At 44.7% G+C, this 27,777-nt stretch overlaps 1 protein-coding gene across 1 annotated transcript in view; it reads right to left on the bottom strand.

The window, feature by feature from the left end:
* frmd6 (FERM domain containing 6) overlaps positions 1 to 27,777 on the bottom strand; it is a 160,213-nt gene that overhangs the window by 50,560 nt on the left and 81,876 nt on the right. The window contains exons 4-7 of the mRNA XM_078562598.1: positions 16,545 to 16,624; positions 15,047 to 15,123; positions 9,513 to 9,699; positions 3,521 to 3,676 (exon numbers count right to left, since the gene is read on the bottom strand). Of these exons, the coding sequence (XP_078418724.1) occupies positions 3,521 to 3,676; positions 9,513 to 9,699; positions 15,047 to 15,123; positions 16,545 to 16,624 (500 nt within the window). The remainder of the gene's footprint in view (positions 1 to 3,520; positions 3,677 to 9,512; positions 9,700 to 15,046; positions 15,124 to 16,544; positions 16,625 to 27,777) is intronic.

The raw sequence follows: 27,777 nt of genomic DNA, 5'->3' as shown, positions 1-27,777 counted from the left end.
CAACCCACACAGACTTGCCTGTCATGCTGCCCGTGTGGCAACAAGCCTGCCTTTTGCTGGGTTAACACCAGAAGTGGCAGAAAGAGGCCCTTAATTGGCTATTTATCAACACCCTGGGGATTACCATTGACCAGAAACTGAACTAGACTAGCCTTATAAATACTGTAGCTACAAAGCAGGTCAGAGGCTGGGAATCCTGCGGCGAGTAACTCACCTCCTGACTCCCCAAAGCCTGTCCACCATCTACAAGGCACAGGTCAGGAGTGTGATGGAATACTCTCCGCTTGCCTGGACGAGTGCAGCTCCAACAACACTCAAGGAGCTTGACACCATCCAGGACAAAGCAACCTGCTTGATTGGCACCAAATCCACAAAAATTCACTCTCTCCACCACCAACACACAGTGGCAGCAGTGTACACCATCTACAAGAAGCACTGCAAGAACTCACAAGGGCTCCTTAGACAGCACCTTTCAGACCCACAACCGCTACCATCTAGATAGACAAGGGCAGCAGACACATGGGAACACCAACACCTCGAAGTTCCCCTCCAGGTCATTCACCATCCTGACTTGGAAATATATCGCCGTTCCTTCACTGTCGCTGGGTCAAAATCCTGGAATTCCCTCACTAACAGCACTGTGGGTGGGCCTACAACACATGGACTGCAGCGGTTCAAGAAGGCAGCTCACCACCACCTTCTCAAAGGGCAATTAGTGATGGGCAATAAATGCTGGCCTAGCCAGTGATGCCCACATCCCATAAATGAATTTTTAAAAATATTGCCCACTTAAGAGCCTCAATTGACAGTCCGGCGAGAAGGCTTTCCACAGGCCTTCCTACCCCGGACGTAATTGGGGTGGAGGCAGGAAGGTGGCGATGTCGCCACTGGCCACCATCCCACCAATTAAATGGCCCCCTCACCTCTAAATTCACCACAGGGGAAGAGCATAAAATACCGCCCAGAGAGTGATGCAATGTGTTTAGCTGATGTGCCTGCCACAGTTGGATAGCTGACAGTGGGCGCAAGCTGTGAGATTTGAGTGTGAGAATTGCAGCAGTGCTAATTGTGAAGTGAGGCTCTGAATGTCGGGTATGAGTCATGCTTAGTCAGGACTTTGGGTAGGTGAGTGAATGGTGCCGTGTAAGGCCAGCAGTTTATTTATAAGGATATGCATATGTAGACGCATTCACTCATTGAATGCTTTGCAGCATTGCATCCAGGTCCTCAGAGCTTGACTGCTGGCATTGACAACAATGGCTACCTGCTCCCACTGCCTTCTCAGTGTCTGGAGGGCCTTCCGGCCCTCGGTAGGAAAAGGAACTGTCTCCTCTGGCACCAAGGCTTCCATTGCTGAACCAGAGAAGCTGGAGGCACACTATCTGGCCTGCTGTGCCATTTCCACCAGACACTCTTCTTGAACCAGTTCCAGCAGCTGCTGCAGCCAAGATGCGCCTTGTCTTTAAAAGGTGGAGTTTGGCTTTAAGAAGTGTAGGCTGGCTTTAAGTGGTACTAGCCTCGCATGAACGAGGCATCTTGCTGAGGCGTGCAACCACTCAGCAACATACTTAGCAATGGGCTGCCTGCCACCTTTAAATGGTCAGGCAGCACGATATTTATGTGCTACCTGCATCGCTACTAACGAGTGGGGGTTAATCCCACATCTCAATCCCTGCACCCGATTATCTGTATACTCCAATCTCCACCCCCACCAAATACCTTGTCACAGAACCTAGAAACACATTTTTTGGCAGACTAATGTTTACAGAGGAATAACACTAGATTCCACGAAAATGGTAAAATAGTGGGATTGCTGTACAATGACAGTTGTGAAATCTTTTGTCCATGATGAGCATGCAGGAATATTAACCAATATGAAAAAAATAACATAATAAAGATGGCCCAATGTACTTTACAGAATCCACAGAATCACAGAATCTTAACGGCACAGAAGGAGGCCATTCGGCCCATTGTGTCTGCACCAGCTCTCCAAATGAGCATTATGACCTAGTGCCACTGCCCTGCCTTTTCCCCGTACCTCTGCACATTGTTTCTAGTCAAATAATGATCTAATGCCCTCTTGAATGCCTCAATTGAACCTGCCTCCACCACACTTCCAGGCAGTACATTCCAGGCCTGAACCACTCGTGTGAAAAAATTTTTTCTCATGTTGCATTTGCTTGGAGTGTAGTAAAGATAAGCATTAATGCAAAATTCTGTTCATCCCAACTCTTAGAGGTAGATCAAATATTAAATAGCACAGGGGATGAACTGGATACAGAATAACGCAAGACATTTGTTAATATTTCAAATTTCTTAATTAGATGGCATATAATTTCTACTCTGGGTGTAGGGGACACACTAAATGCTGTTTTTTACTGTTTATAACAATTTTTATTTGGTAGGAGTACAATCATTACTGTAGCAACCATATCCTGGTGATGCGATTCTATCTGATGCAATGAGTGCCAAATTGCAACCAATAAATAACAACATATGATAATGTGGATATTAATCAAAACCAGACAGCGATGAAAATGAGCACCAGCCATTGAACAAACACCCTAATTCTATTGCTTTTGGTTAGAATGTTGAATAAAGTATTTTTTTCCTCATACACTTCTTTCGGTACTAAGAAATGAGCAGCAAAAACGAAGGTTCACAGCAGATAGCAGGTAAACGACAACTGTGGCAATTCATTTTGATAGCAAACAACTTTTGGAGTGTGGTGGGTACAAGCCTGTACAGAAAGCATGCTGTGCATTTATTCATTTGGCATGCATAGTTTTACACACAGGTACAGAAGAATAAGAGTTTTGGCATAAACACAATGAGCTGGGTCGAAGGTCAATGTTTCTGAGCTTGGGCATGTACCCTTTGTGTTAAACTGGATAATGGCTAAGTGCAGTATCTTATCATGAAATAGTGAGGGCCAAAAAAAAATATTCAGGATATATTTTTACATCGCAATATCTTTGCTGGGTTTTGAAGACATGTAAACCAGGACAGACCATGAAATGGTATAATAAACTCTTACTTTTGTGTGGCCATAACTGTTGCTAAGCAAAAACAGAAAACAAAGAATGAAACAAAATTCATAGGCTGCAGGCATAAGCTGTACCTATGCATCTCACAGTTTTATTATTTCCCCCTCCTTGAGCCTTTACCTCCTCAGTGCAATGTCAGGCTTTCCCTGCACCCTCTAACCCCAGTCAGTTGCTACAAGGTCACAAATCACTTTTTAACCAGAGTTGCTGCAGAGTTTTCATCTCTAAAATGCCACTCACTGTCTTACTATTTTTCCTGGATTGCGGTTTCCCCGAACTATGGTTGACAACACCAATACGGCTGCAGGCAACCATTCCACTAACCTGATCACTGGTAACCTTCCCAGGTTGTGAAAGCAATCAGACAAAAAGAAATCTCAGTAAATAGAAAATTCTTTCAGTCAGTGCTTTCAATAAACATTCTGAGCATTCTGTCTGAACTGAAGCCACAGTATATTCTTTCTGTTCCTTACCTTATATAGCCTGTAATAATGAACAGCCACATCATCTAGCTGGACAGCCTCCTTGATGTATTTGAGATGTGCTTCTGAGGCTGTAAGTGCATACTGGTCCTTGTGCATATTTGGAATGTGTTTCAAAATATATTCCTTTCCTCGCTTGGTAACCACCTGTAAGAGTGAATAATTCTCTTTTAAATCAAATATTTTTGTACCTTGTTAAGCAGTGTGTGACAATTATACAATTTTCATGGACTAAAGTCACTGCAGCCCCAAAACATTATTACGCTACTTGCATGAATCGGTAAGTGTTATATTTGTCTCAGGTATTTTCACAAAGGCAAAAAAGCAATTTTAATATAACATTAATATGAGGTCAGTAAGGCAGAGACGCAGCTCACAATTTTGAACATTCAAAATGCTTAACGCTGTCTAGGGCCAGGATTTTCCATGCCCTCTGACATCGGCGTGTCCACAGCGTGAGCGGACAATATGGCGAGACGGCCAAAAATCGGTTTCACAACATCGTGAAACCAGTTCGCGATCACCCGCTCAGCCCATCGATGGTGGGCTGCGTTTCCCGCCATTAGACATTGGGGACCTTATTGTAATACATCAGCATATCATTATAAGGCCAGCTCGGTGGACTCCTCCCCCACCGGCCTCGCTGGACCGTCCGTGGGAAAACATGCCGATGTATTTCACAACAGCTTGGGACTTCAAGGTTTGTTTGCCTACCTTGCCTCGGTCAGCAATCGCAGTCATCAGCGCCAGGCTTCACAGACAGCACCGCGTCACTTTTGGGGGGGTGCTCACAGGCAGGTTTCTACCTACCAGATCAGCCAAATGTGGGTGGCTTTTCAACAGCTGCAGGGCTAGGGCTTGCCTGGGGAAGTGGGGAGAAGTGGCCTCAGGCAAGGGAAGAGGCTGCAGGGCAAGGGCTGTACTGGAGAAGGAGGGTAACCCAGGGTGTATGTGGGACACGTTGATCTGTGCAAGTGGCCTCAAGATGGTGACGGCTGAGGAAGCAGTCTCCAGAGGAGATGAGGCCAGATGGAGATGTGAGGGTGTGTGCGTGAGAATGGGTGATGGTGTCCCTTGAGCTGGCAGTGAGTGAGCTGACAGTAAGTGTGTGTGAGTTCAGATGGATGAGATGGTTGCCTTACCCTGGCTGCAGGGATGAGATCATTCATCCTCTATCTGCATTGGATGGCCAATCTCTTCTGTGCAGCATTGGCACTGATCACCACTGCCATTGCCTACCAAGCCAGAGTGGTAATGTTGCTGCCCTTCCTGTGGCCAAAGCGAGGGTTCAGGATCTCACAGTGGGCCTCCACAGCATCCAAAAGGCGCTCTGGGGCTGCAGCCTTCTTGCCTTTCAGGGCCATGTCTTCTTTGCTGCAGTGCTGGGCTAGAAGTACTGAGCGCGGCTGTACCTTAAATGTGGTGCCCGGCATGATGAAGCGGCGAGGTGACGGCGTGGCAGGCGAATTGGAGAATGCATAATTAAGGCGGCGGGTTTGGGATGATACATCGTTTTTCCCGCCCGCTACCACACTTAGTGCAAATCTGGGATGATTCTGCCCTAGTTTTTAGGGTGCTGAATCAATATACTTTCCATGCAGCTCACTAGCAACATGTAGCTCAGCCAATCTGTCTGTGGGTGTTCTGATAAAAAAAAAACTGGCTTCTTAAAATGGAATATAATATATACAGTTTATTGTAACCATGGGATATACCATGAAGAAAAATATTTTTATTAAACTGTCATTGAAACCTAATATTAGCTTTACACAGAACAAAATAACACCCCAATTTAAGACCTGATAGTGATGTTTTCAGTTCTTGCATATAGTGAAATATATTGATTAAAATTTTCAGATGTTTTTCCCAGTGTATACTAATTGTTTTTCTCCTTTGTCTCCAATTTTTAAATGCAATTTGAATCACAGCTCTGTGAAATGAAAAATGAGTAGTAAAATGTCTGACACATTTTCTTCACAGCAATGTGTTGCTAATATTATGTCTGATGAGTTTTATCACTTCCCACCCAATCTCATAAACCAAAACACATCAGAGTCCCTGCTCCATGCCAACTGCCCTTCAAATGAATGAGCACAGTGTACTGCCAAAAAGGACCAAAATCAAAGGCATGGAGGAGTCACATTTTACTTCGCATTTATCTCTTTGCTGAAGCTTTGCTGGAGCAGAGGCCAGAGGCTAAGAAAATAAGGAGCTGAAATCAAATGAACAATTATTGGACTTGTATCAAAATGCACTAATGTTAGTAACTGTTAGCACAAAATGTTGGTCTCCAAGTCCACAGTCTAATAGCCTAAAATTTACATATGTTACAACATATGACTTTTGCTCCCTTAATTTCTACTTCATGTTGTTTCCAGGCTGGAACACACAGCTGCTGCAACCTACTATTACATTTATTTGGATCAAAAGATGCCAGTTTTGGGATTTGAATCAGCTCTGAGACACTAAACTTTAAGAGTTTGTGAAGGTAAAGAAATGACTAATCAAAATGGCAAACTCACTTCTGTCAATCTAAAACACACACACACACACGCACATAGTATATACATAGATACACACACACCAATACATATAAAGGCACACACGTCTTACTTACAAAGCAAAGTTTGCCATAAGTTTATTCTGCAAGGCTTTTAAAAAAACATGAGATTCAGTGTATTCAGATGCAATAAATTGTCTTTAAATGCTCGAAGAAATATCTTAAGTATATAGTTGTTCAAATCCCCTGTTATTTTGTGGTTTATGTGTTGTCTTTTTCAGTCTGTGTACTAAGGTCATTATGGATATTCAGTGCCCATAAGTAGCAAATTGCTAACTTAATTATTTTAAGAGAAGACAGCATTAGGCGTTATTACATAATGGCCTGTAACTGCCGAGCTCCCCAGCATTGGATTTGGGGGTTATCCCAAAGATGCACTGGGGAAGCCCTCTGGGAAATTCCCAGGTAAGGGTTTGCACGACAATTGCCCAGATGTGCTAACTTCCTCTGGACAATTGCGCTGTGCTGTGCCATCCGAAAATACAGTTTAAATAGCAAACTTCGGCTGGTTCCGCCAAGGTTATACCAATAGTTACCCAGAATAAGTTAGGAGAATTAAAATCTCTTCTAACTCCTGAGTAACTATTGTGAAGACCCAAACCAACCCGACGGGACACCACTCCCCCAACATCCAACACCCCCCTTCACCCCCAACCTCTGACACCAGCCACCCCCTTGACCTCTGATACCCCCCCAACACTCCCCACTCCACTCTGGACCTTGGACCACCCCCCCATGGACTTCCGACAGTCACCCCCACCCCCGAGCTTCAACTGACCGCTCCGACCTCAGACCTCCCCACCACTCCCACTACGAACCCCACCCCCCGGACCTCCGACTCCCACCTACCGCCTCCATCCTCCACCCCCCCACCCAACCCCGCAAACCTCCGTCCCCCTGCTCCATGACCTGACCCCCCTCCCCCCCGCCCCCCCACCAGACCTCCGACCCCTCCCCACGAACCCCCCCGGACCGAGTCCCTCATCTCACAACACCCTTGGCCTCGGAGCAGCCCCCCCCCCCCCCCCCCCCCCCACAACCCCACGAACCCCCTTGGACCTCTAACCCACCCTCCGCCCTGACCTTGGAATCGTCCCCAACCCCCCCCACCACCCCAACCCCGTACCTTGACCCTCCCTCCCCAGACCTCTGACCGACTTCCCCCCACCACCTTCCCCAGACCTCCGACCCACATCACGGACACCCCCAACCCCCCAAATCCTATCCAGTTACCTTCTCCCTGGTCTGTCAAGTTCCCTGGCCCTTTAGATGTACCGACTTTACAGCAGCAAGTGCCGTAAAAAAGTGGTGGGGTTGTTGGCCTCATTGAATCCGCTGGAGCTAGACTTCACTGGGGCCTGCGAGGAGTCTTTCAATACAGGCCCCAAGCAGCTCTGGCTAATGGAAGTGTCAACGTAATTTTCAAGACCAGGTAAGTAGGTATTTATTTCTTCTGATTCCTGTGGGCCAACACTTTCCGACGCTAGTCAGAAGTTACGGCCCATAGCTTTTATCATTCTCATAGACCCCTTTCCTGTCTAAACAGTTCATTATAAACAGTTTTCCTTGCTAACAGTCAGTGTATTCTTGTTGTGACCTAACTTGATAAAATGTGAAAAGCGAGCATATGCTTCAATACAGAAACATTTTAGCTTTGCACAGTTTAAAATTCTGCATCCACTGGACATCTTACAGGGGCTGCTGGTCAAAATGATCAAAAGCTCAAAATTGGAAAAACCAATAAGATTTTTTTATTCATTCGTGGAGTGTGGAAGGGCAGCATTTATTGCTTTTCCATGGCTGTCCTTGAGAAGGTGATGATGAGCCGTCTTCTTAAACTGCTGTGATCTATGTGGTGTTGGTACACCCACATTGCTGTTATGGAGGGAGTTCCAGGATATTGGCAGTGAAGGAGCGGTGATATAATTCCAAATCAGGATGGCCTGTGACTTGCAGGTGGTAGTGTTCCTATGCACCTGCTGCCCTTAATCTTCTGCATGGTAGAGGACATGGGTTTGCAAGATGCTGTTGAAGTAGGCTTGCTGAGTTGCTGCAGTGCATTTTGTAGATGGTACACACTACTGCCACTGTGCATCAGTGGTGGAGGTAGTAAATGTTTAAGATGGTGGGTGGCGTGCTGATCAAGCGGACTGCTTTGTCTTGAAAGGTGGCGAGTGATTTTGGAGCTGCACTCATCAAAACAATGTGGAAAGTATTCCATGATACTCCTGACTTGTACATTATAGATGATGGACAGGCTTGGGGAGTCAGGAGGTGAATCACTGCAGAATTCCCAGTCTCTGACCTGTCCTTCAAGTCACAGTATTTATATGGCTGGTCCAGTTAAGCTTCTTGTCAATGGTGACCCCCAAGTTGTTGATAGTGGGGGTTCAACAATGGCAATGCCAATGAATGTCAAAGGGAGATGGTTGGATTCATTCTTGTTGCCGATGGTCATTGCCTGGCACTTGCGTGGCACAAATACGCAAATTTGTGCAGGCGGAGCTAGAAGAGAAACTCCTACATAAATTGGAAACCACACCAAAATAAAAAAAAAACTATACCTTAGATAGGTTTCATCTTGCTCTCCTTATGAATCCAGCGTAATAGTAAGTGCTACATTCTTGCCTAAAGAAACTAAGAAACTAAATGCTGATCTTCCGAACCTTTCCCTTTGCTCCAAACAAGCAGCGTAAATGTGCAACAAACTTTACAATGTGATCCTGTCATTTGGTTTTATTATACATTCCACAACCATGATTTTATCATGTGGCTGGATTTACTTGATGCTATCATAGCTGAAATCAGACAAGATAGCAGCAGAAAATGAGGGAAAACTGGTTGGCGCAGAGCGCTGCTGTACTCCCATACCACTCTATTTACCTCTTGTCATTCCCACCTGGATGGCCATTGGCTTGATGGAATTGATGGCTGGAAGTAGGGGCCTGGCAATCTGCCCTCTGACCCCAGGGAGCAGCGGCAGAAAGGCAGCAGTAATTCCTGGGGCAATAGCAGTAAGTCCCCTAAATCATTAGATGGAAGGAGAGAGCCTTGTTCTCTATAATAGACCCAAACACTATTATTTTCAGGTTTCAAGCTCAGTAAAACCCTACATAAATTTGCATCTTTTGTAGGGTCTTTTTCCGGATGTAAATGTTGGAACTCATGACTGATGATGTCAACCTGACCCAGTCCCAACATTTGCATGACTGCACTTAGTGACTATGAACTTACCTTAGCGTTCAGTGAAATTTAGGGTGGAATTTAAAGGTTGTATAAAGCTGTTGAACCATGAGTCCCAAATTCCAAACCTCATGCCCTGTTAGATCTTCCAGGTTTACATCCTACCAAACTAGTGGAGTTATGGCTCCTCTGTTTCTGTATCTGTATACTTTAAAGAAATAGCATTTTAAAAGGTCATACCCAAGGAGGAAAGTAAGCTTCTGGCTCAAAATATTTCCCATAATGCTTGTGCCTTTTGTAGTTGCCGAGGTCTGCCTGTAAAGCATAAGCAGCAAGTAGAAAATAGGCCTCCTCATGTAACATGCACTGGGATTGAAGAACTTGTTTCCGCAAGTGCCAGTAGTAATAGTATCTAGCTGTTCTGTCACTGCAAAGAAAAAATATTAGATTAGAATCTCTGGCAAACACAGCTATTACATTTTAAAGTGAAGTCACATGTATACTGATAAGTGGTGCTGGAGAAGGGGAGCTGGGTTTTAACCCAGTGCCCGCCTGCTGTTAGACTGCTTGGCCTCTACTTTTGGATGAGCCACAGGGCCAAATCTTCTTCTGGGCTCGGGAAAACCCAATCTGCACACTTTCATGGCTCACAAGCTGCACACCCAACCCATGTGTAACTTCACACTCATTTTTACCTTTACACACTGGGGTCAGGTTTGCAGTACAGTTTGCAAATCGTGCTGGAGTATGTGAAGAGTATGGGTGAGGAGGTGGGCCAGCTAGAAGACACCCCTCAGTTCTCCAACACATCATCGCAGCTCCCAACAGTGTTTAACCACCCCCCCAAACCTCACCTCACCTCCCTCACTGCCCATCCACCCATGCCAGCCCATGCCCCCTCAGATCCTCAGATCGCTCATGCCATCTCTATGCCTCCCCGTGTATCCTCCTCGATAACCATTCACCCAGTATGTACTATGTATAGTCCTCAAGTTCCATGTAACATCAACAAAAAATATTTTACATTCCTTGAAGAAAAAATAAACCTCTCATCATCTAATAAAAGCCTTTATCACTGATATTGAGAAAAATGCATTCTGTCATGTGAAAAATTACCTTGTAATACTTGTAATCATTTTAGCTTGTGTAAGCAAACCAGAAACCACATCAAAGTGACAATCTGTTATTACAATTTCTTGAAACTATTCATTCACAGATGAATGGAACACTTACTGTGCTTAAACCAATTAAAACTTGAAACTCAGCCAAGCACTGATAATGGCCACAACTGTCCAAACAATAGACTATTCTCTGGGAAGGAAAGAACAGAAGGTGCTCAGAAGGCAGAGTTTCTGTCAATCAATGTAAGGGAGCTGGTGATTAGATTTTTTTTTCAAGTGTCAAAACCAGTTTATTTTTATCAGCCACAGCCATTTAAATCACAGTAGAAAAGATGACAACACAGGCTGACAGGGCATTTTGGTTACATTTTTTACAGCATTATGGCGCCTTATCCATTGGAAAAGCACTGTGCTGCATGTGAACAAATACACAAACAAGGCTAGTCAATATAAGGATCAACATACCTTTAAAGCACAGATCTTAAGATGAATCACTGCATTAAAAATACTTCTACATTACCATGATAGTGACATTTGAAAGTGTGAAGATTTGAAAACACTTTACATTTACCTTTCAGAATGTTCTGCACTCCTCAGGAGGCTTTCCATTCTCTTCGAGAACTCTCAAAACTGGTGTGCTTTTAATGGGCTTTCAAAACCCCGCACCACCAGATGAAAATGGTGTGTTGGAAGAAATGTGATTTACATCTCCCATTTAAAATGGGGGATTCAACCTCAGCAGGGGTGGGTATGCATTTTGCACACTAGGAATTCCCAACCCACAAAAAGGAGTAAAATGGCGCGGCACTGGAATTGCAGGGGAGGATTGGATTTCCTCCAACAAACAACTAAGCGTGGCCATTCCTGCACTGAAATGCGCCTCTGCACCCAGATGAAACTTCAGCCCATAATGTCAAGATATAGAAAATAGAACCATAGAACCGTAGAGACGTTACAGTGTAGAAAAAGGCCATTCATCCCATCATATCCGCACTGGCCAAAAAGAGAAAAAAGAAACTGGCTGCTCATTTTAATCCCACTTTTCATCACCTGGTCCGTAGCCTTGCAGGTTACAGCATTTCAGATGTAGATCCAGGTACCTTTTAAATGAGTTGAGGGTTTCAGCCTCAACCACCAACTTAGGCAGTGAATTCCAGACACCCACCACCCTCTGAGTGAAAAGCTTTTCCTCATGTCCCCTCTAATCCGTCTACCAATCACTTTAAATCAATGCCCCCTGGTAGTTGACCCCTCAGCTAGGAGGAACAAGTCTTTCCTGTCCACCCTATCTCCTCCCCTCATAATTTTGTACACATCAATTAGGTCACCCCTTGGCCTCCTTTATTCTAAGGAAAACAATCCTAGTCTATCCAATTTCTCCTCATAGCTGCAATTTTCAAGCCCTGGTAATATTCTTGTAAATCCCCTCTGCACTCTCTCCTGAGCAATTATGTCCTTCCTGTAATGTGGTGACCAGAACTGTACACAAAATTCCAACTGTGGCCTAACAAGCATTTTACACAGTTCCATCATTACATCCCTGTTTTTGTATTCAATACCTTGCCCAATAAAGGAAAGTATTCCATATGCGTTCTTCACCATCTTGTCCACCTGTCCTGCCACCTTCCAGGACCCGTGGTCATGCACTCCAAGGTCTCTCACTTCCTCAACCCCCCTCAGTAACTTCCCGTTTATTGAGCATTCCCTTGCCTCGTTTGCCCTCCCCAAATGCATTACTTCACACTTTTCTGGATTGAATTCCATGTGCCACTTCTCTACCCATTCAACCAAACCATTCATATCATTCTGGAGTTGACAGCTATCCTCTTCATTATCAACTATTTTGCCAATTTTTCTGTCAACTACAAATTTTCCAATCATGCCTCCACATTTAAGTCTAAATCATTAATATATACAACAAACAGCAAGGGCCCCAACACTGAGCTCTGTGGAACACCACTGGAAACCGTTTTCCATTCACAAAAAAACCCATCGGCTATTACCCTTTGTTTCCTGTCACTGAGCCAATTTTGGATGGAACACAGTGCAAGGCGGCTATTTGGCCCATCATGTCTGTGCCAGCCAAAAAAGAATGATCCAGCCTAATCCCACTTTCCAGCTCTTAGTCCGTAGCCCTGTAGAATACGGCACTCTCAAGTGCGTTTCCAAGTATTTTTTAAAGTGTTGAAGCTTTCTGTCTCTACCACCCTTTCGGACAGAGAGCTCCAGACACCCCATCACCCTCTGGGTGAAAAGAATTTCTTCTCAACTCCCCTCTAATCCTCTGCTGATTACTTTAAATCTGTGCCTTCTAGTTTTTGATCTCCCTGGTTGGATAGGAAGGACCTATCTAGGCCCCTTATAATTTTATATATCTCAATTATATCTTCCCTCGGCCTCCTCTGTTCCAAAAACGCAACCACAGACTATTAATCTTTCCTCATAGCTAAAATTCTCCATTCCTGGCAACATCCTTGTAAACTGTGTTCTGTACCCTCTTGAGTACGATCATATCCTTCCTGTAATCCAGAGAAAAGAACCATACACAGTATTCTAACTATGACCTAGCTAGTACTTTAACTGTCCAAACATAACCTTCCTGCTCTTATATTCCATTGCTCAGCTAATAAAGATAAGTATCCTGTACACCTTCTTAACCAACTTATCTATCTGCCCTGTTACCTTCTAGGTTCTGTGGGCATGCACTCCAACTTCTCTCTGTTCCCCTACTTCTCAGAATCCTAACATTTATTATGTATTTCTTTGCTTTGTTTGCCTCCCAAAATGAATAACCTCACACCTCTCTGGATTGGATTCCATTTACCACTTTTCTGCCCATCTGACCAGTCCAACGATGTCATTCTGCAATTTACAGCATACTTCCTCCCTGTCAACCACACAAACAATTTCTGTATCATCTGCAAACTCCTCCAGTTAAACACTAGGAAGACTGAAGGCCTGATAAAATCCCTGTGCCTTCGTCATTAACTCCATTCCCATCTCTGGCCAGGTCCCAGGCTGAACCCAATTGCACGTTGTTTAATCGTGGGCTGAGTTTCTGATCTATCCAACACAATGACTGGCTATTTTAATCACTGGAACATTACACACTCCCACAGTTATCTCAGCCCACCTGCTATTGAAATCATGCCTTTGTCACCTCCAGATATGATTACTCTTGGTCAGTCATCGACCCTCCACCTTCCATAAATATCACCTCATTTAAAATTCTGCTGCCCACATCCTATCCCACCCAGCTATCATATTTCCCTTGCTGACCTGCATTGCCTCCCAACACATTCTTGGGCTAGATTTTATGGGGCGGCGTGGTCCCTGTGACCACCTCCCCCCACCAACCTGGCTAAAAAGTCGGGTGAGCCCACCTACAATCCCAAGAACTGGCCCACCACCAAACCCCCACTGCACCCCCCACCCCCACCCCACACAGCAATTTAACACTGGGAGCAACGTTAATTGCTTTATGGCCAGACGACTGCTCCTTTCTTGGGAGGAAGTCCCACTTTAGAGAGCTGCTGGCCAATTGGATAGCCGGCGGCTCTGTAGTCTTAACAGTGCCAGCCAGGAGAGGTGGCCACTGCTGGGACGACAGGCAATCCCACCATGCAGAGGAGCCTAGGTAAGCCCAGGGTTGGGGGTTTCAGTGAGGGGGTGGGGGAGGCGCTGGGTTCAAGAGGTTCCCCCGCCTTGCCCAACACCTACATATTAGCTTCCTACATGGGTCTCCCTCACTGCTGGCTAAATAGCAGCAGCAGTGGCATGAGGCCTTAAGTGGCCATTAAATGTTCAAACAGGTTGGGGACCGGGTTGAGCAGGTGGCAGAAAGGTCACCCACCCTCCCCCCCCACGACCTTCAACCCCACAATGGGGGAATGATAAATCCAGCCCTTTGTGTTTACATTTTTTCATGGTCTTGCCGCTCTCTGTTGCTTCCTCCAACCCTCTCCTAAATCTTCCTCTGATGCCAATCTCTTGTGCATTGCTTTCCCTTTGCCTCACAACCGGCTTTCATACATTCAAGTACCTGAGTCCAACACTCAAGAATTGCCTTCCATAAATTCCACTACCTCCTTCTTTAAGGTCTTCTTTAAAACCCACTACTTTCACAACTTTCGTCAAGTTCTAATCTTTTCTTCTCTGGTTCAGTGTTCATTTATGTTTATAACTCTGTGAAGTTCTTTGGGACACTTTTCTGTTAAAGATGCTACATAAAGACTGGTTGTTAGCAGTGACAGGGGAGTCAGTGCTGGACCTCTTGAAGAGAGTGATGATGATAGAGGTTTTGAAAGGGAATGAAAGTGTCTGAGGAAAGAGAACAATTTACAATGCAATTTTCTTATTTCTTTCTGCCCATTGTATCTTGGTGTATGGCACATCTTAAATAGTTTCAAAGCATTCATTAGAAAAAATCATAAGCAAATGGAAAAACTGGTTTGGCTTCAGTTTGGTTGAAGGCGCATATAAAACAAACGGCAGCAATAAGTACATTGGTGTGAAATTTGTCATTCCTGAGCAACAATAGACTGTGAAAATTGACCAAAAGCCTCTCACAGATGTGTACTGTCCTAGACACTGTAAAGCAAGAATTCCACTGAGTTCACGCTACTAATCTTCTTCAAATCACATTAGTCTTACCCAATTAATCTCCCATTCTCCACGTAGTACTGTACCCTGAAATGAATAATCATAGGTGGGCCAAACTGGTCAATGCCCTGCAGAAAGAACAGAAAAATGAATTACACCGTGTCACAGGCGGTCAATGAAAAACTTCAAAACACTTCAGGTTGCATGCCCTTTCACCTTCTCATACTGTACACGAAACCCAAAACAAAGAGAATTATTGTTTCAATTACAAAACGTTATTTGTATTACATGTCAATTACAGTAACTCATCATACCTAGAGATAAAGGAGTTCAATTGGTCAATGAAGTCAAAGCAAAAGACAACTGAATGTGGTGTAAAACCAATGGCCAATCTGCTGTCAGCTCGTTTTGTGTTACTGTTATCGACCTATTTCAGCTCTTGACAAAACATTCACTAACACTGGGTGCAGCTGTAACTAAAAATTATATTTGCTAAGATGTCATTTATCGATTGAATTAGACAACCAAGTTGATACTGAGGATGCATCAGTAGACAGTGCAGCCATTTTCTGCTGTTTTATGATGTCTCGTGCTGGTGATTGCGCAGCGAAAATAGGAAAGTCTTTTTAACAATTCCAGTAACATTCATTCAGATGAAGCAAAATAGATTGTGTGCAATGAACACAATATATTGTGGATGGTATCGGCATTTTGTAGCAAGTTTGTCTTTTCCTGCCGAATTATATGTTGCCATCACCGCTGTGGTACAGTCTCTTCTCGTGCCCTCTTCCCCTCCTGGCATTTAACACAGAGCTAGCTAACTTTTGACAAATGTCACAATGGAGGGGATCTCCAATAGGATTAAATTCACTGCATTATTACTGCTTGCAAGTATAAGAAGGATGTAACTACATTATCTTTAAAAAAAAAACAGCTACACCTACAAAGGAGGAGAGCTGCACAATTCAGATGTCCGATGGCAATATGGGGAGGCGATGGCGTTGTGGTATTGTCGCTGGACTAGCAATCCCAGGGTAATGTTTCTGCCACTGCAGATGGTGGAATTTGCATTCAATAAAAATCTGGAATTAAAAGTCTAATGATGAGCATGAAACCATTGTAAAAAGCCATCTGGTTCACTAATGTGCTTTAGGGAAGGAAATCTGCCATCCTTACCTGGTCTGGCCTACATGTGTTTCCAGACCCACAGCAATGTGGTTTGCTCTTAAATGCCCTCTGAGCAATTAGGGATGGGCAATAAACACTGGCCTAGCCAGCGACTCCCACATCCCATGAATGAATTTTTAAAAAATCACAAACCACACAAACTTTGTTTTTGTTGTTTTGGACATGCTCAGCAGCCTTTAACTGCATTACTCTTGCAGTGCTTTCCAACCCAGCTATTATTCCAGGGAAGCAGGAAGCAGAATTCATCAAACCTAATCTTGAGTGATATACAATTGCATAAATAAAAAATATGGCTGTCTCAACAGTGGGCCTTTGTGCTGTAGTGGAACAGCAGGTAATAATTTTGCTGCTGGCAACTCACTTTGCTTACTTCCTTCTTCCATTCCTTTGGACAATACTTGCAGAGTTTCTGCATCAGTTCCATATAAACATGTTCATTGTCTGTGTCAGAGAAGGAAAATAAAGGAATATTAGTTAATTGGCAGAGGACATGGAAGTTGCTTGTTAATAAAAACACTGGGCAGAATTTTACATCCCAAGGGCGGGCGCGCGCCCGACCCAATCGGGTGTAAAATAGCACGCAATGACATCAGGCGAGCGTCCTGATGTCATCACGCGGTATTTCAATCAGTGGGCGCGCGAGAGAATTGACAGCACATCTGCCGATAATTAAGAGGCCTATTAAGGCCATTAAAGTATTAATTGAATGCTATTTTCACTGCCCGTCCAATCTTACAATTGGCGGGTGAGCGAATTGGCCAAGGCAACCTTTGAATTTTTTAGGAAACCTCATCCACGGGTGGGACGAGATTTCCGACATTAAGTTTTTTTTAAAATGAAAACGTTTTCACGTGACTTTTATCATGTTTCTGTTCATGAGCGAGTCCTATGTGGGGGCTTTTGTTCCGATTTTCAAAATCTTTAATTTTGATTTTAAAAATCTTCAGCTCCCTGAGGCAACTCCCTGCCGTCAGGGGGCTTTCATTGTGCGATTCCCCCGCATGTGCACAGGCTTTAGCGCTCGCCCTCCTCCTGCCCCCATGCCGGCAGCGCTCAGCTTCTCAACGCGCCTTTCACGCTGGTTCACCGTTAATTGGTCAGCCAGCATGAAATTGCGGTCAGGGGTCGATGTCAGGCAGCGGGCCGTTTCACGGCCCCTCCCGGGCCCACCCGCCACGCCTGCCCAATGACCCCAAAATCCTGCCCACTATCGATATGTCAGATTTAACCTTTGCTGTCAGTGTCGACCTGTGATTAATAATTCTCTCTATTTTGGTGCTAAATGTATTGTGGTTCAGAACCCACAGGGATAGGATTTTCTTCTGTTTTTTAAATGACAAATACAAGCAAAAATCGATACATCAAAGAGTTAGTCCAGAGCTATGCCTTCATTCATCCACTTTACCGCCCACATTAGTGGAAGGTGCTGAAGTCTAACAATCATGTTTCAAGGATTTTTCCAACAACCAGCCTGAAATACAAGGACATCATCCTAGCATGCTTGGAAAAGATAGGAATTATCCATTGTGCACCACTTCAAGATCTCAATAGTTAAAAAAGTGATTGGAAGCTTCCTTGATAACTTACTGTGTGAAGACACTGGTTAGAAATGCGATTATGACCATTTTACCTAAGAGGCAACACATAATATTCATGCTATTTGCTGTTTATCATCATCTCTCAGGCATGCGTCCAGTACTAACCGTGCTATCCATGGTCCGCAAGCTTGTTTGTGGGGCCATATATCAGGGTTTCTGACACCACTTAAAGGTAGCTGGCACCTTTTAAAGGGGAGGTGCACTCTGGCTGCAGAAGGAAGCAAGCACTTGTGAATTAAAGGAATGACTGCCAGACTTGTAGATCGTGCCACCTTAGATGCCTTGCTCCAGGCAGTGAAAGGAAGTGACATCCTCTTCCTCCCCCCTCATCCAGGGAGCAAGAAGCCCTCTATTCACCAATTCTGTCACCAAGGAGAAGGGTGGCAGAGCAATTGAATGTCAGAAGCTTAGGTTGGAGGATACAACAGCTGCAGTCAAACCACTTATGAGGTAACCAACAACGGTACAACACCAAAATATGTTCTCAGTGGACAAGCTGAACTTCCCAGAGTCACAAAACACATCAAGAAACACCCAGTCAGCCAGTAGTCTGAAATGACAAACCAGTAACTAACCTGAAAGTGCGTGGCCCCTATAAGTAAACATGGCGAAAGGTGCTTCCTGCAGTTTAGCCACATGATGGTGGATAGGGTGCCAATCCAGTGGACTGCTTTGTCCTGGCTGGTGTTAAGCTTCTTGAGTGTTGTTGAGCTGCATTCATCCAGGCAAGTGGAGAGTTTTCATCACACTGACTTGTGCCTTTTAGTTGGTCGACATGCTTTGGGGAGTTAGGAGGTGAGTTACTCACCTCAGAATTCCCAGCCTCTGACCTATTTTCATAGCCATTGTATTTATATGGCTTGTCCAGTTCAGTTTCTGGTCACTGGTAACCCCCAGGATATTGATGGTGCAGGATTCAGCAAGGTTAATGCCAATAAATGTCAAGGGGAGATGGTTAGATTCTCTCTTTTTGAAGAAGATCATTGCCTGGCACATGTGTGGCGCAGATGTTGCCAGCCACGTTTCAGCCCAAGCCTGCATGTTATCCAGGTATTGCTGCATGTGCGCAGGACTGCTTCAGTGTCTGAGGAGTTGAGAATGGTGCTGAACATTTTGCAATCATCTTCACTTCTGACCTTGTGATGGAGAGAAAGTTATTGATGAAACAGCTGTAAACGGTTGGGCCTAGGACTCTACCCTGAGGAACTCCTGTTGCAATATTCCGGGGCTGAGATGATTGGCCTACAACAACCTTCCTTTGTGCTAGGTACGACTCCAACCAGTGGAGAATTTTCCCCCCCTGATTTCCAATGACTTCAGTTTTGTACGGGTTCCTTGATGCCATACTCAGTCAAATGTCACCTTGATATTAAATATAATCACTCTCACCTCACCTCTGGAATTCAGTTCTTTTGTCCATGTTTGGACCAAGGCTGTAATGGAGGTGAGTGTCTCTGGCAGAACCCAAACTGAGCATTGGTCAGCAGATTACTGGTGAGTGAGTGCCACTTGATAGCACTGTTGACGACACCCTCCATCACTTTGCTGCAGGGCAAGAATAGACTGGTAAGGCAGTAATGAGCCAGGTTGGATTTTTTCTGTTTTTGTGGACAGGACGCACCTGACCTTATCCTTGTCATTCCCTCTGTATGGCCCCATTTTTGCTGTCAACTTCAAAGGCAATAACTTATATAGATAGCATTTTTAATCTATTAAAACATCCCAAGGCACTTCACAGGAGCATTATAAAACAAAGTTTGATACTGAGGCATGTAAGGGAATATTAGAGCAAATGACCAAAAGGTTATTCAAAGAGGAAGATTTTAAGGCATGTCTTAAAGAAGTAAACAAGGTAGAGAGGCAGAGAGGCAGAGGCAGGGAGGATGTTCCAAAGCTTAGGGCCCAGACAGCTGATGACAAGGCCGCCAATATTGGAGCACTTAAAATCAGGAATGCACAAGAAGCCAGAATTAGATGAATGTAGATATCTGGGAAGGTTGTGAGGCTGAAGGAGATAACAGAGATAGGGAGGGGCAAGACTATGGAGGGACATAGGGGAGAATTTTCTTCCCGTTGGGGGGGGGGGTTGTGTGGGAGCGGGCGCGGGCGTGCGCGCAGCCAATCGCTGCCTGCAATCGGCTGGGCACCGCCATTTTACGTGGGCAGGCCAATTAAGGCCCACCCAGTGTGGCACGCGACCGAAAGTGCTAAGCGCTCCCTATGCGGGTTGCCTGAAGAGCGCAGAAATCTCCCTGAGGCACAGAGCTGCCTCAGGGAGATTAGTTTAAGTTTAAAAAATTTTAATAAAGGAGAAAAAGGTTTTTTAGAACATGTCCCCTCATGTGAAACTGTCACATGAGCTGGGACATGTCTATGCATTTTATGAAAAATTTTTTCAAACCTTTAAAAACCTTCATGAAACCTCATCCCGCCTGTGGATGAGGTTCCATGAAAAGTGCGAAGGCCGTCTGGGCTCTTCGCCAGCCTGTCAACCTTAAATTTGGACGGGCAGCTCAGTTTATTGTTTTAGTTGTTAGTTAGCTGGCCTTAATAGGCCTTTGATAGTTTGGCGGGCGCGCAGCCAACTCCGGTGCGCGCCTGCCGAACTGAAAATCTGAATGATGCGCAGTGACATCGGGACGCATGCCCGATGTCACCACACGTCATTTTACGCCTCGGCGGGTGGACCCCGCCTCCGCTCACTGAGCCAACGATTCTGCCCATAGATAAGAAAGATGAGAAAGTTAAAATCGAGACGTGGCTTGACTGGGGCCAATATAAGTCAGCAAGTAAGTACAGGGACTTGGTGCAAATAAGGACATGGACAGCAGAGTTTTCAATTACCTCAAGTTTACAAAGAGGAGAATATGAAAGACCAGCCCAGAGGGGATTGGAATAGCCAAGTCTAGAGGTAACAAAGGCATGAATGAGGGTTTCAGCAGCAGATGAGCTATAGGGGCAAAGTCTGGTGATGTTATGGAAGTGAGACTAAGGGGTCTTGGTGATGTCATGCGTATGCACTCAGAAGCTTACCCCAGGGTCAAATGCAACACCAAGGTTGCGAATAGAGTGGTTTAATCTCAAACTGTTGCCAAGGCGAGGGATGGAGTCAGTAGTTGGGGAACAGAGTTTGGAGTGGGGCTCCAAAACCAACAGCTTCAGTCTTTCCAATATTTAATTGGAGAAATTTTTGTTTATCCAGCACTGGATGTTGGTTAAGCAGTCTGCTAATTTAGCAACAGTGGAGGAATCAAGAGAGGTGGTGGTGAGGTGGAGCTGGCTGTCATCAGTGTACATGTGAAAACTAACGCTGTGCTTTGGATGATGTTGCCAAGGTGCAACACGTAGATGCTTGGAGGAGGCCAATGGTAATGTTATGGGAGTGGGAAGAGAAGCTATTGTTAGTGATACTCTGGTTACGCTTAGATAAATAAGAATGCAATTAGGTGAAAGCTATCCCACTCAGCTGGATGACAGTGGAGAGACGTTGGAGGAGGATGGTGTGGTCAACCCTGTCAAAGGTTGCAGACAGGTTGAGAACAATGAGGAGGGATAGTTTACCTTTATCAGTCACATAGGATGTCAATTGTAGCTTTGATAAGTACTGTTTTAATATTATGGCCGGGGTACAATGTGGAGGGATTCAAACATGGAGCTCCAGGAAAGATGTGCGCAGGTTGAGGAGGCGACAACACATTCAAGGACTTGAGAGGAAAGGGAGGTTGGAGGTGGAAGGATAGTTTGCATATATGGCGGGGCTAAGGATTTTTTTTGAGGAGAGGGGTGATGATGGCAAATTTAAAGAAGGACAACACCTGAAGAGAGAATCATTAACTGTATCGCCTAACATGGGGGCCAGGAGTGGAAGGTAAGTGGTCAGCAGTTTAGTGGGAATAGGGTCAAGGGAGCAGGAGTTGGGTCTCATGAACAAGATGAGCTTGGAGAAGGCATGAGGAGGGATAGAGAGAAACCAGAGAAAGATGTGAGTTCAGAGCAAGAGCAGGGGGGAGCTTCAGAGGAAGTGTGGCCTGGTGGGCTAGTGACAGGGAAGGAAGTGGCCGAGGCAGCTGAGTGCATGGTCTCGATCTTAATAATAAAGAAGTTCATCAACACCTTATGCTTACAGTTGGAGGAAACAAGCACAAGGAGCTCATGGACTTCATCATTAAGATTGAGGCTATTTGTTCAGCTGCCTCTTCCCTTCCCCACTTCCCTTGCTCACAAAGACAAACCTTCTTGCAGACTTCCCTTGCCCTTGCCCAGATCCTATGTCTCTCTCTACTTTTCCTCCCATCCCTCCTCTTATCCTTACCAAGCTCATCTTACACATAAGATCCAACTCCTGCTTCTATGGCCCCATTCCCACTGCGCTACTGGCCACTAAACTTTCCTTCCAGGATTTCATGCAAACTGACATTACAAATGGTTACCTCTCCATAGGTATGCACACTCTTCCTATTAAAACGATCATTTCCCCTTTCTCCTGTCCAAAAGTCCTTGAGCATTTTGTTGTCCCTTAAATCCAAGCCCATCTTTACCACAACATGATGTTTGAAATCACCCCTTCCCATGACACAGCACTGAAGCAGCCTTAATCAAAGTCACAATTAGCATCGTCTGTGATTGTTACCACAGTTCATCAACTTTCCTCATCTCTTTAACCTGTCTACAACCTTTGGTACAGTCAGCCATGCCATCATCCTCCTAGGCAATGTGGAGGTTCTTGAGTCTTGTTGGTGCTGAACTCATCCAGGCAAGTGGAGAGTATTTCATCACACTCCTTGACTTGTGCCTTGTGGATGGAAGGGCAGGCTTTCGGGAGTCAGGTAATTTGCTCGTTGCAGAATTCCCGTGTCTCTGACCTGCTCTTGTAGCCACAGTATTTATACAGCTGGTTCAGTTAAGTTTCTGGTCAATGGTATCCACCAGGATGTTGATGATGGGGAATTCAGTGATGGTAGTGCTGTTGAATGGGAAGGGGAGATAGATTATCTCTTGCTGGAGATAGTCATTAACTGGCACTTGTATGACCTGAATGTTACTTGCCACTTATCAGCCCAAGTCTGAATGGTGTCCAGGTCTTGCTTGCTGCATGCAGATACGGACTGCTTCAGTGTCTTGGGATGGAGAATGATACGGACAATGAACATTTGCACTTCTGATCTTATGATGAAGGGAAGGTCACTCACGAAGCAGTTGAAGGTGGTTGGGCCTATGACATTACCCTGAGGACCTCCTGTAGTGATATCCTGGGGCTGAGATGATTGGCTTCCAAAAACTACAATCATTTGCCTTTGTGCTGGGTATGACTCCATACAGTAGAGAGCTTTCCCAATTCCAGCTGATTTCAATTTTGCTTGGGCTCCTTAATGCCACACTCGGTCAAATGCCACTTTCAGTCACTCTCACCTTACCTATGGATCAAGGCTGTAATGAGGTCTGGTGCTCAGTGGCCCTGGCGGAATTCAAAATGAGCATCAGTGAGCAGGTTGTTTGTAAGTAAGTGCCGCTTGATAGCACTGTGGATGACACCTTCCATCACTTTGCTGATGATGGAGAGTAGACTGATGGGGCGGTAATTGGCTGGGTTGGATTTGTCCTGCTTTTTACGCACAGGACACACCTGGGCAATTCTCCACATTGCTAGGTAGATGCCAGTGTTGTAGCTGTCCTGGAACAGCTTGGCCAGGGGAGTAGCTAGTTTCGGAGCACAAGTCTTCAGTACTATTGCCAGAATATTGTCAGGGCCCATAGCCTTTGCTGTATCCAGTGCCTTCAGCCATTTCTTGATATCATGTGGAGTGAATCAATTTGGCTGAAGACTGGTGTCTGTGATGCTGGGGGCCTCATGGGGAGGCCGAGATGGATCATCCACTCAGCACATCTGGCTGACGTAACTGCAAACGCTTCAGCCTTATCTTTTGATGTTCTAGGTTCCTCCACCATTGTGGATGGGGTTGTTTGTAGAGCCTTCCCTCTAATTAGTTTCTTAATTGTCCACCACCATTCACAACTGGATGTAGCAGGACCGCAGAGCTTTGATCTGATCACTGGTTGTGGGATCACTTAGCTCTGAATATTGCTTACTGGTTCTGTTGTTTGGCATGCATATAGTCCTGTGCTGTAGCTTCACCAGGTTGGCACTAACTTTTAACTTTGCTCGGTGCTGCTCCTGGCATACCCTCCTATATTCCTCAGTGAGCTAGGGCTGGTCCCCTGGCTTGATTGTAATTGATGGTAATGGTCCCTTGGCTTGAAGGATATGCCAAGACATGAGGTTACAGCTTGATGTGAATACAATTTTGCTGCTGTTAGAAGCCCACAGTGCCTTAAGGCTGCCCAGTTTTGAGCTACTAGATCAGTTCTGAATCTGTCCCATTTAGCATGGTGGTAGTGCCACACACATTATGCTGAGTTGGGCAGGCCCTGCCCAGTCGACCCTGCAACGTTCTCCTTACGAACATCTGGGGACTTGTGTCAAAATTGGGAGGGCTGTCCCACAGACTAGTCAAGCAAAAGTCTGGCATAATCTACTCACTCTGAATCATACCTTGCAGAGATTGTCCCAGACTTTCCCATGACTATCACTGCCACGGGTAGCTGCACCATTTTGCACAGTCAGTGGGTGTGGCTGTTGGGAGTGAGGGCAGGGCTGCCATTGCCATTTCCCTTGCTGTAAACACGGAGGTCAGACCAACTTGGCACAATGGCACAGAAGCACAAAATACTTACAAACTTGGAGCCAGCAGTTGAAGAAAAGGACGTGAAAACCCGTAATGCCGTGACCCGGGGAGGGGAGGTGCACCGTGAAATGACCATGTGACTGAGTTTTGGTGGGAGAAGAGGCTGGTTGAAGAAGAAGAACCCAGAGGCTAGGTCCAGGAATGAGAGGCAAGCAAACAGAAGGTTGCTGTCACTATTTCTGTTACTTTAAAAGTATTTGAATGACCAGGATTGGCCATATAGTGTGGTTTGGATAAAGATGAATCTAATGAACCCATGCAATCAAGATCAACAACAGCAAAGCTGAGAAGGTTCTGGAGAATTTGGGTCACTGTGTTGAAGATTGTACCCGTCCAAGTCGGGTTATGTGGGGGCTGCTGTCTGATGAGAATCAGTGGTTAAATCTATGAAGGAGCTGGAATTCCACCTGAAGAGGATTTGTAGCTAAAATTGGTGCCATTTACACTGAATAGACTGCCTGATAAATCTGAGAGACCTATCTTTGTTGTATTTGCTATTCAATGTGTAATTTATAAGTTATATTTACTGTGATTTGCCTGTTAATTCATGTTTTATTTATGCTGATTTTGGTTTGATTGTTAAAGTAAAAGTTACAGAAAGGTGAAATCTTGTCCATTAGTTTTTCATTATGGTCGTTTGGTAAATTTGCTTCTTTCAGTTTGTTGATCTCCACAGGAATCATAACAACAAACAAATAACAGTTAGCACAAATGTCACACAATTTTTCAGTTTGCAAATCAGAAGAAACCAGCATTATCCGATATCTGCTCTTAAAGGCTGTGTCAATTCTGAATCCTTTAATGCCAGCCTCGTTAACCTCATTTTGATCTTTCTTGGCTTCATAATTGTCACAATTAATGAATTTGACAAAAGAAAAGCAAGGCACCAAGTTAATGAAATTATTTCATAAAAATATCATTAAGGTATTCAGTTACTGTTTGCCCCATCCAACAAATCTAGCAGGCAGTTTCATTGTGACATTCTTAATACAGTGTTATTGCTGGGTTTTTTTTCAAAGCATGTAAGGTGCCTTGTTTTTGTGCACACTTGGTGAACTGTTCACATATGGATCGCAACTGTATTCTTTTTAAACAAAGCCACACTACACTGAGCATCAAGTTACACCTCAGTTCTATCCTAAAATAAATGAAATATTTTGTTCAGGAATGTAATGATTCCAAAACGTATTCATCATGATTTGGGATACTGATCTGGGATTAGCAGAGAATAACCTTCCTTCATTTATTGCACAATGAGACTGGTCAGCCAATTAATTTAAGCACACAGTTCGGTTGGTCTTGCTTCAAACTATGTGGTTTTGTTTTATATCACTGGATGGAAACTTTAAACAGGTGGTCTTTAAGAGAAATTCCAGAACAATACGCAATCTCACATCTGCCCTTTTGGAAGGAGCTCTGCGTATGTTTAATGCCCTCAGCTCATCACTGGGGTCAATCGTTTGGTGTAGGCAAATAAACAAAGATTCTCATGAATATAAAAGCAAAAATCTGCGGATGCTGGAAATCCAAAACAAAAACAAAAATACATCTCAGCAAAGTGAGGCTTTTTTTATAAAAATGTTCCACAACACTTCAATCATAAGAAATGTCTTCTTATGAATTTAATGTTAGCTAATTATAATTTTGAACACAACAAAGAAATTACTGATGTACACCCACCCACAACAGCTACAAATAAATTACCACACAAAGAGTACTAAGATCCAGAAGATCCTTAAACACTTACCTTGACTTTTCAAAGTCATAATTTACCTTTTAATCTTAGAATTTTAAAACGTAAACAATTTCCTAAAGGGCTTAGATTTGAATTATTATCAACAAGCTAGTGCAAAAGGCCTTAGCAGCCACTGACCAGGTTTTACTGGCCCTCTGGGGACAGCCCGGAGGGGGCCCCATAAAATGGCGAGGGAAGGCAGAGGGTGGAATGCCCACCAGCTTTCCGCCATCGTGTTAGGGTAGAAAACACTATGGGCAGAATTTTCTGCCTGCCGGGTGGGCGGATGGGCGCGGAGCCGATCCCCGCCAGCAATCGGGGCCGCACCGCCATTTTACATGGGTGGGCCAATGAAGGCCCGCCCAGCGTGACGTCCGGCGGGAAGTGCTATGCGCTCCCTGTGCGGGTGGGAGGGGGAATCCCTGAAAGCGAGAGTGTGTCCTTTCGCGCATGCGCACGAAAGAGCACACATCTCCCTGAGGCTAAGTGCAGCCTCAGGGAGATCGCCTGGACTTTAAAAAAAACATTCCCTTACATGTCCCTTCATGTGACAAAGTCACATGAGTTGGGACATGTTCATAATTTACAGAACAACTTTATTACAATTTTTATAACCCGACATGAAACCTCATCCCGCCGGTGGATGAGGTTTCATGTTTTTTCTATTCTCCGCCGGGGCTCCTGGCCTACCCGCCAACCTTAAGGTTGGATGGGAAGGTCCTTTAATTGGTTAACTGATCCTGTCAATGGCCTCAATTGGTCATTGACAGGTCGGCGGGCCCGCAGCTAATTTTGCTGCGCCCCCGCCTTCCTGAAAATTTAAATGGAGCGGGGTGACATTGGGGGTTCTGCCCAACATCATCCCACGTCATTTTATGCGTCGGCGAGCGGGCCCCACCCCCAGCTCACTGACGGCAAAATTCTACCCTATATGTTGTTCCCATTTTTCTTTGGTCTCACTAAATTTCTTAGTATTTTTTAGTTGTTCTCAGCAGATGCCTGTTAAAGGGCCCCTTTGCAACATTAGTCATGATGAATTGGGCAGGCATCAGGCCCTCTCAACTCAGGATTCTTCAGTGGTTGCAATACTGATCAAATTTAAATAAGGCCTGAGGCCCAATTTCAATCAGGCCTCAGGCCTATTGGTTCATTCAATGCACTCAGTTTATGTTGGCAGACTAGCTGCTCCATATATTTTAGATAAATTTGAAATTCACTATTCTCTATAAGTCCATCACTGGTTCTTATTTACTTTATACCCATCTATATAATGTTTTAAAAGTCTTAGATATACACACTTCCAGCTGCAAAATCCTGTGCTCGTACCTCTGCCCCACTTTCGCATCAATCTTTTTGTATTATTATTTCTTATGTCCAAATCATAGAATGGGAACTGCCTATATAAACGCGTCAGACTGCAATTATACCCTCACACTGACAGCAACGCTGTGGCAGCTTGGTTTCTGCATCTCTTCAAACTGTACTGCAGAGTAACTGCTATGCTCCAATCAGCACTAG

This window comes from Cetorhinus maximus, chromosome 18 (genome assembly GCF_964194155.1).
Source record: "Cetorhinus maximus chromosome 18, sCetMax3.hap1.1, whole genome shotgun sequence".
NCBI lineage: Eukaryota > Metazoa > Chordata > Chondrichthyes > Lamniformes > Cetorhinidae > Cetorhinus > Cetorhinus maximus.
This window is presented reverse-complemented; position numbering and strand designations above follow the sequence as displayed.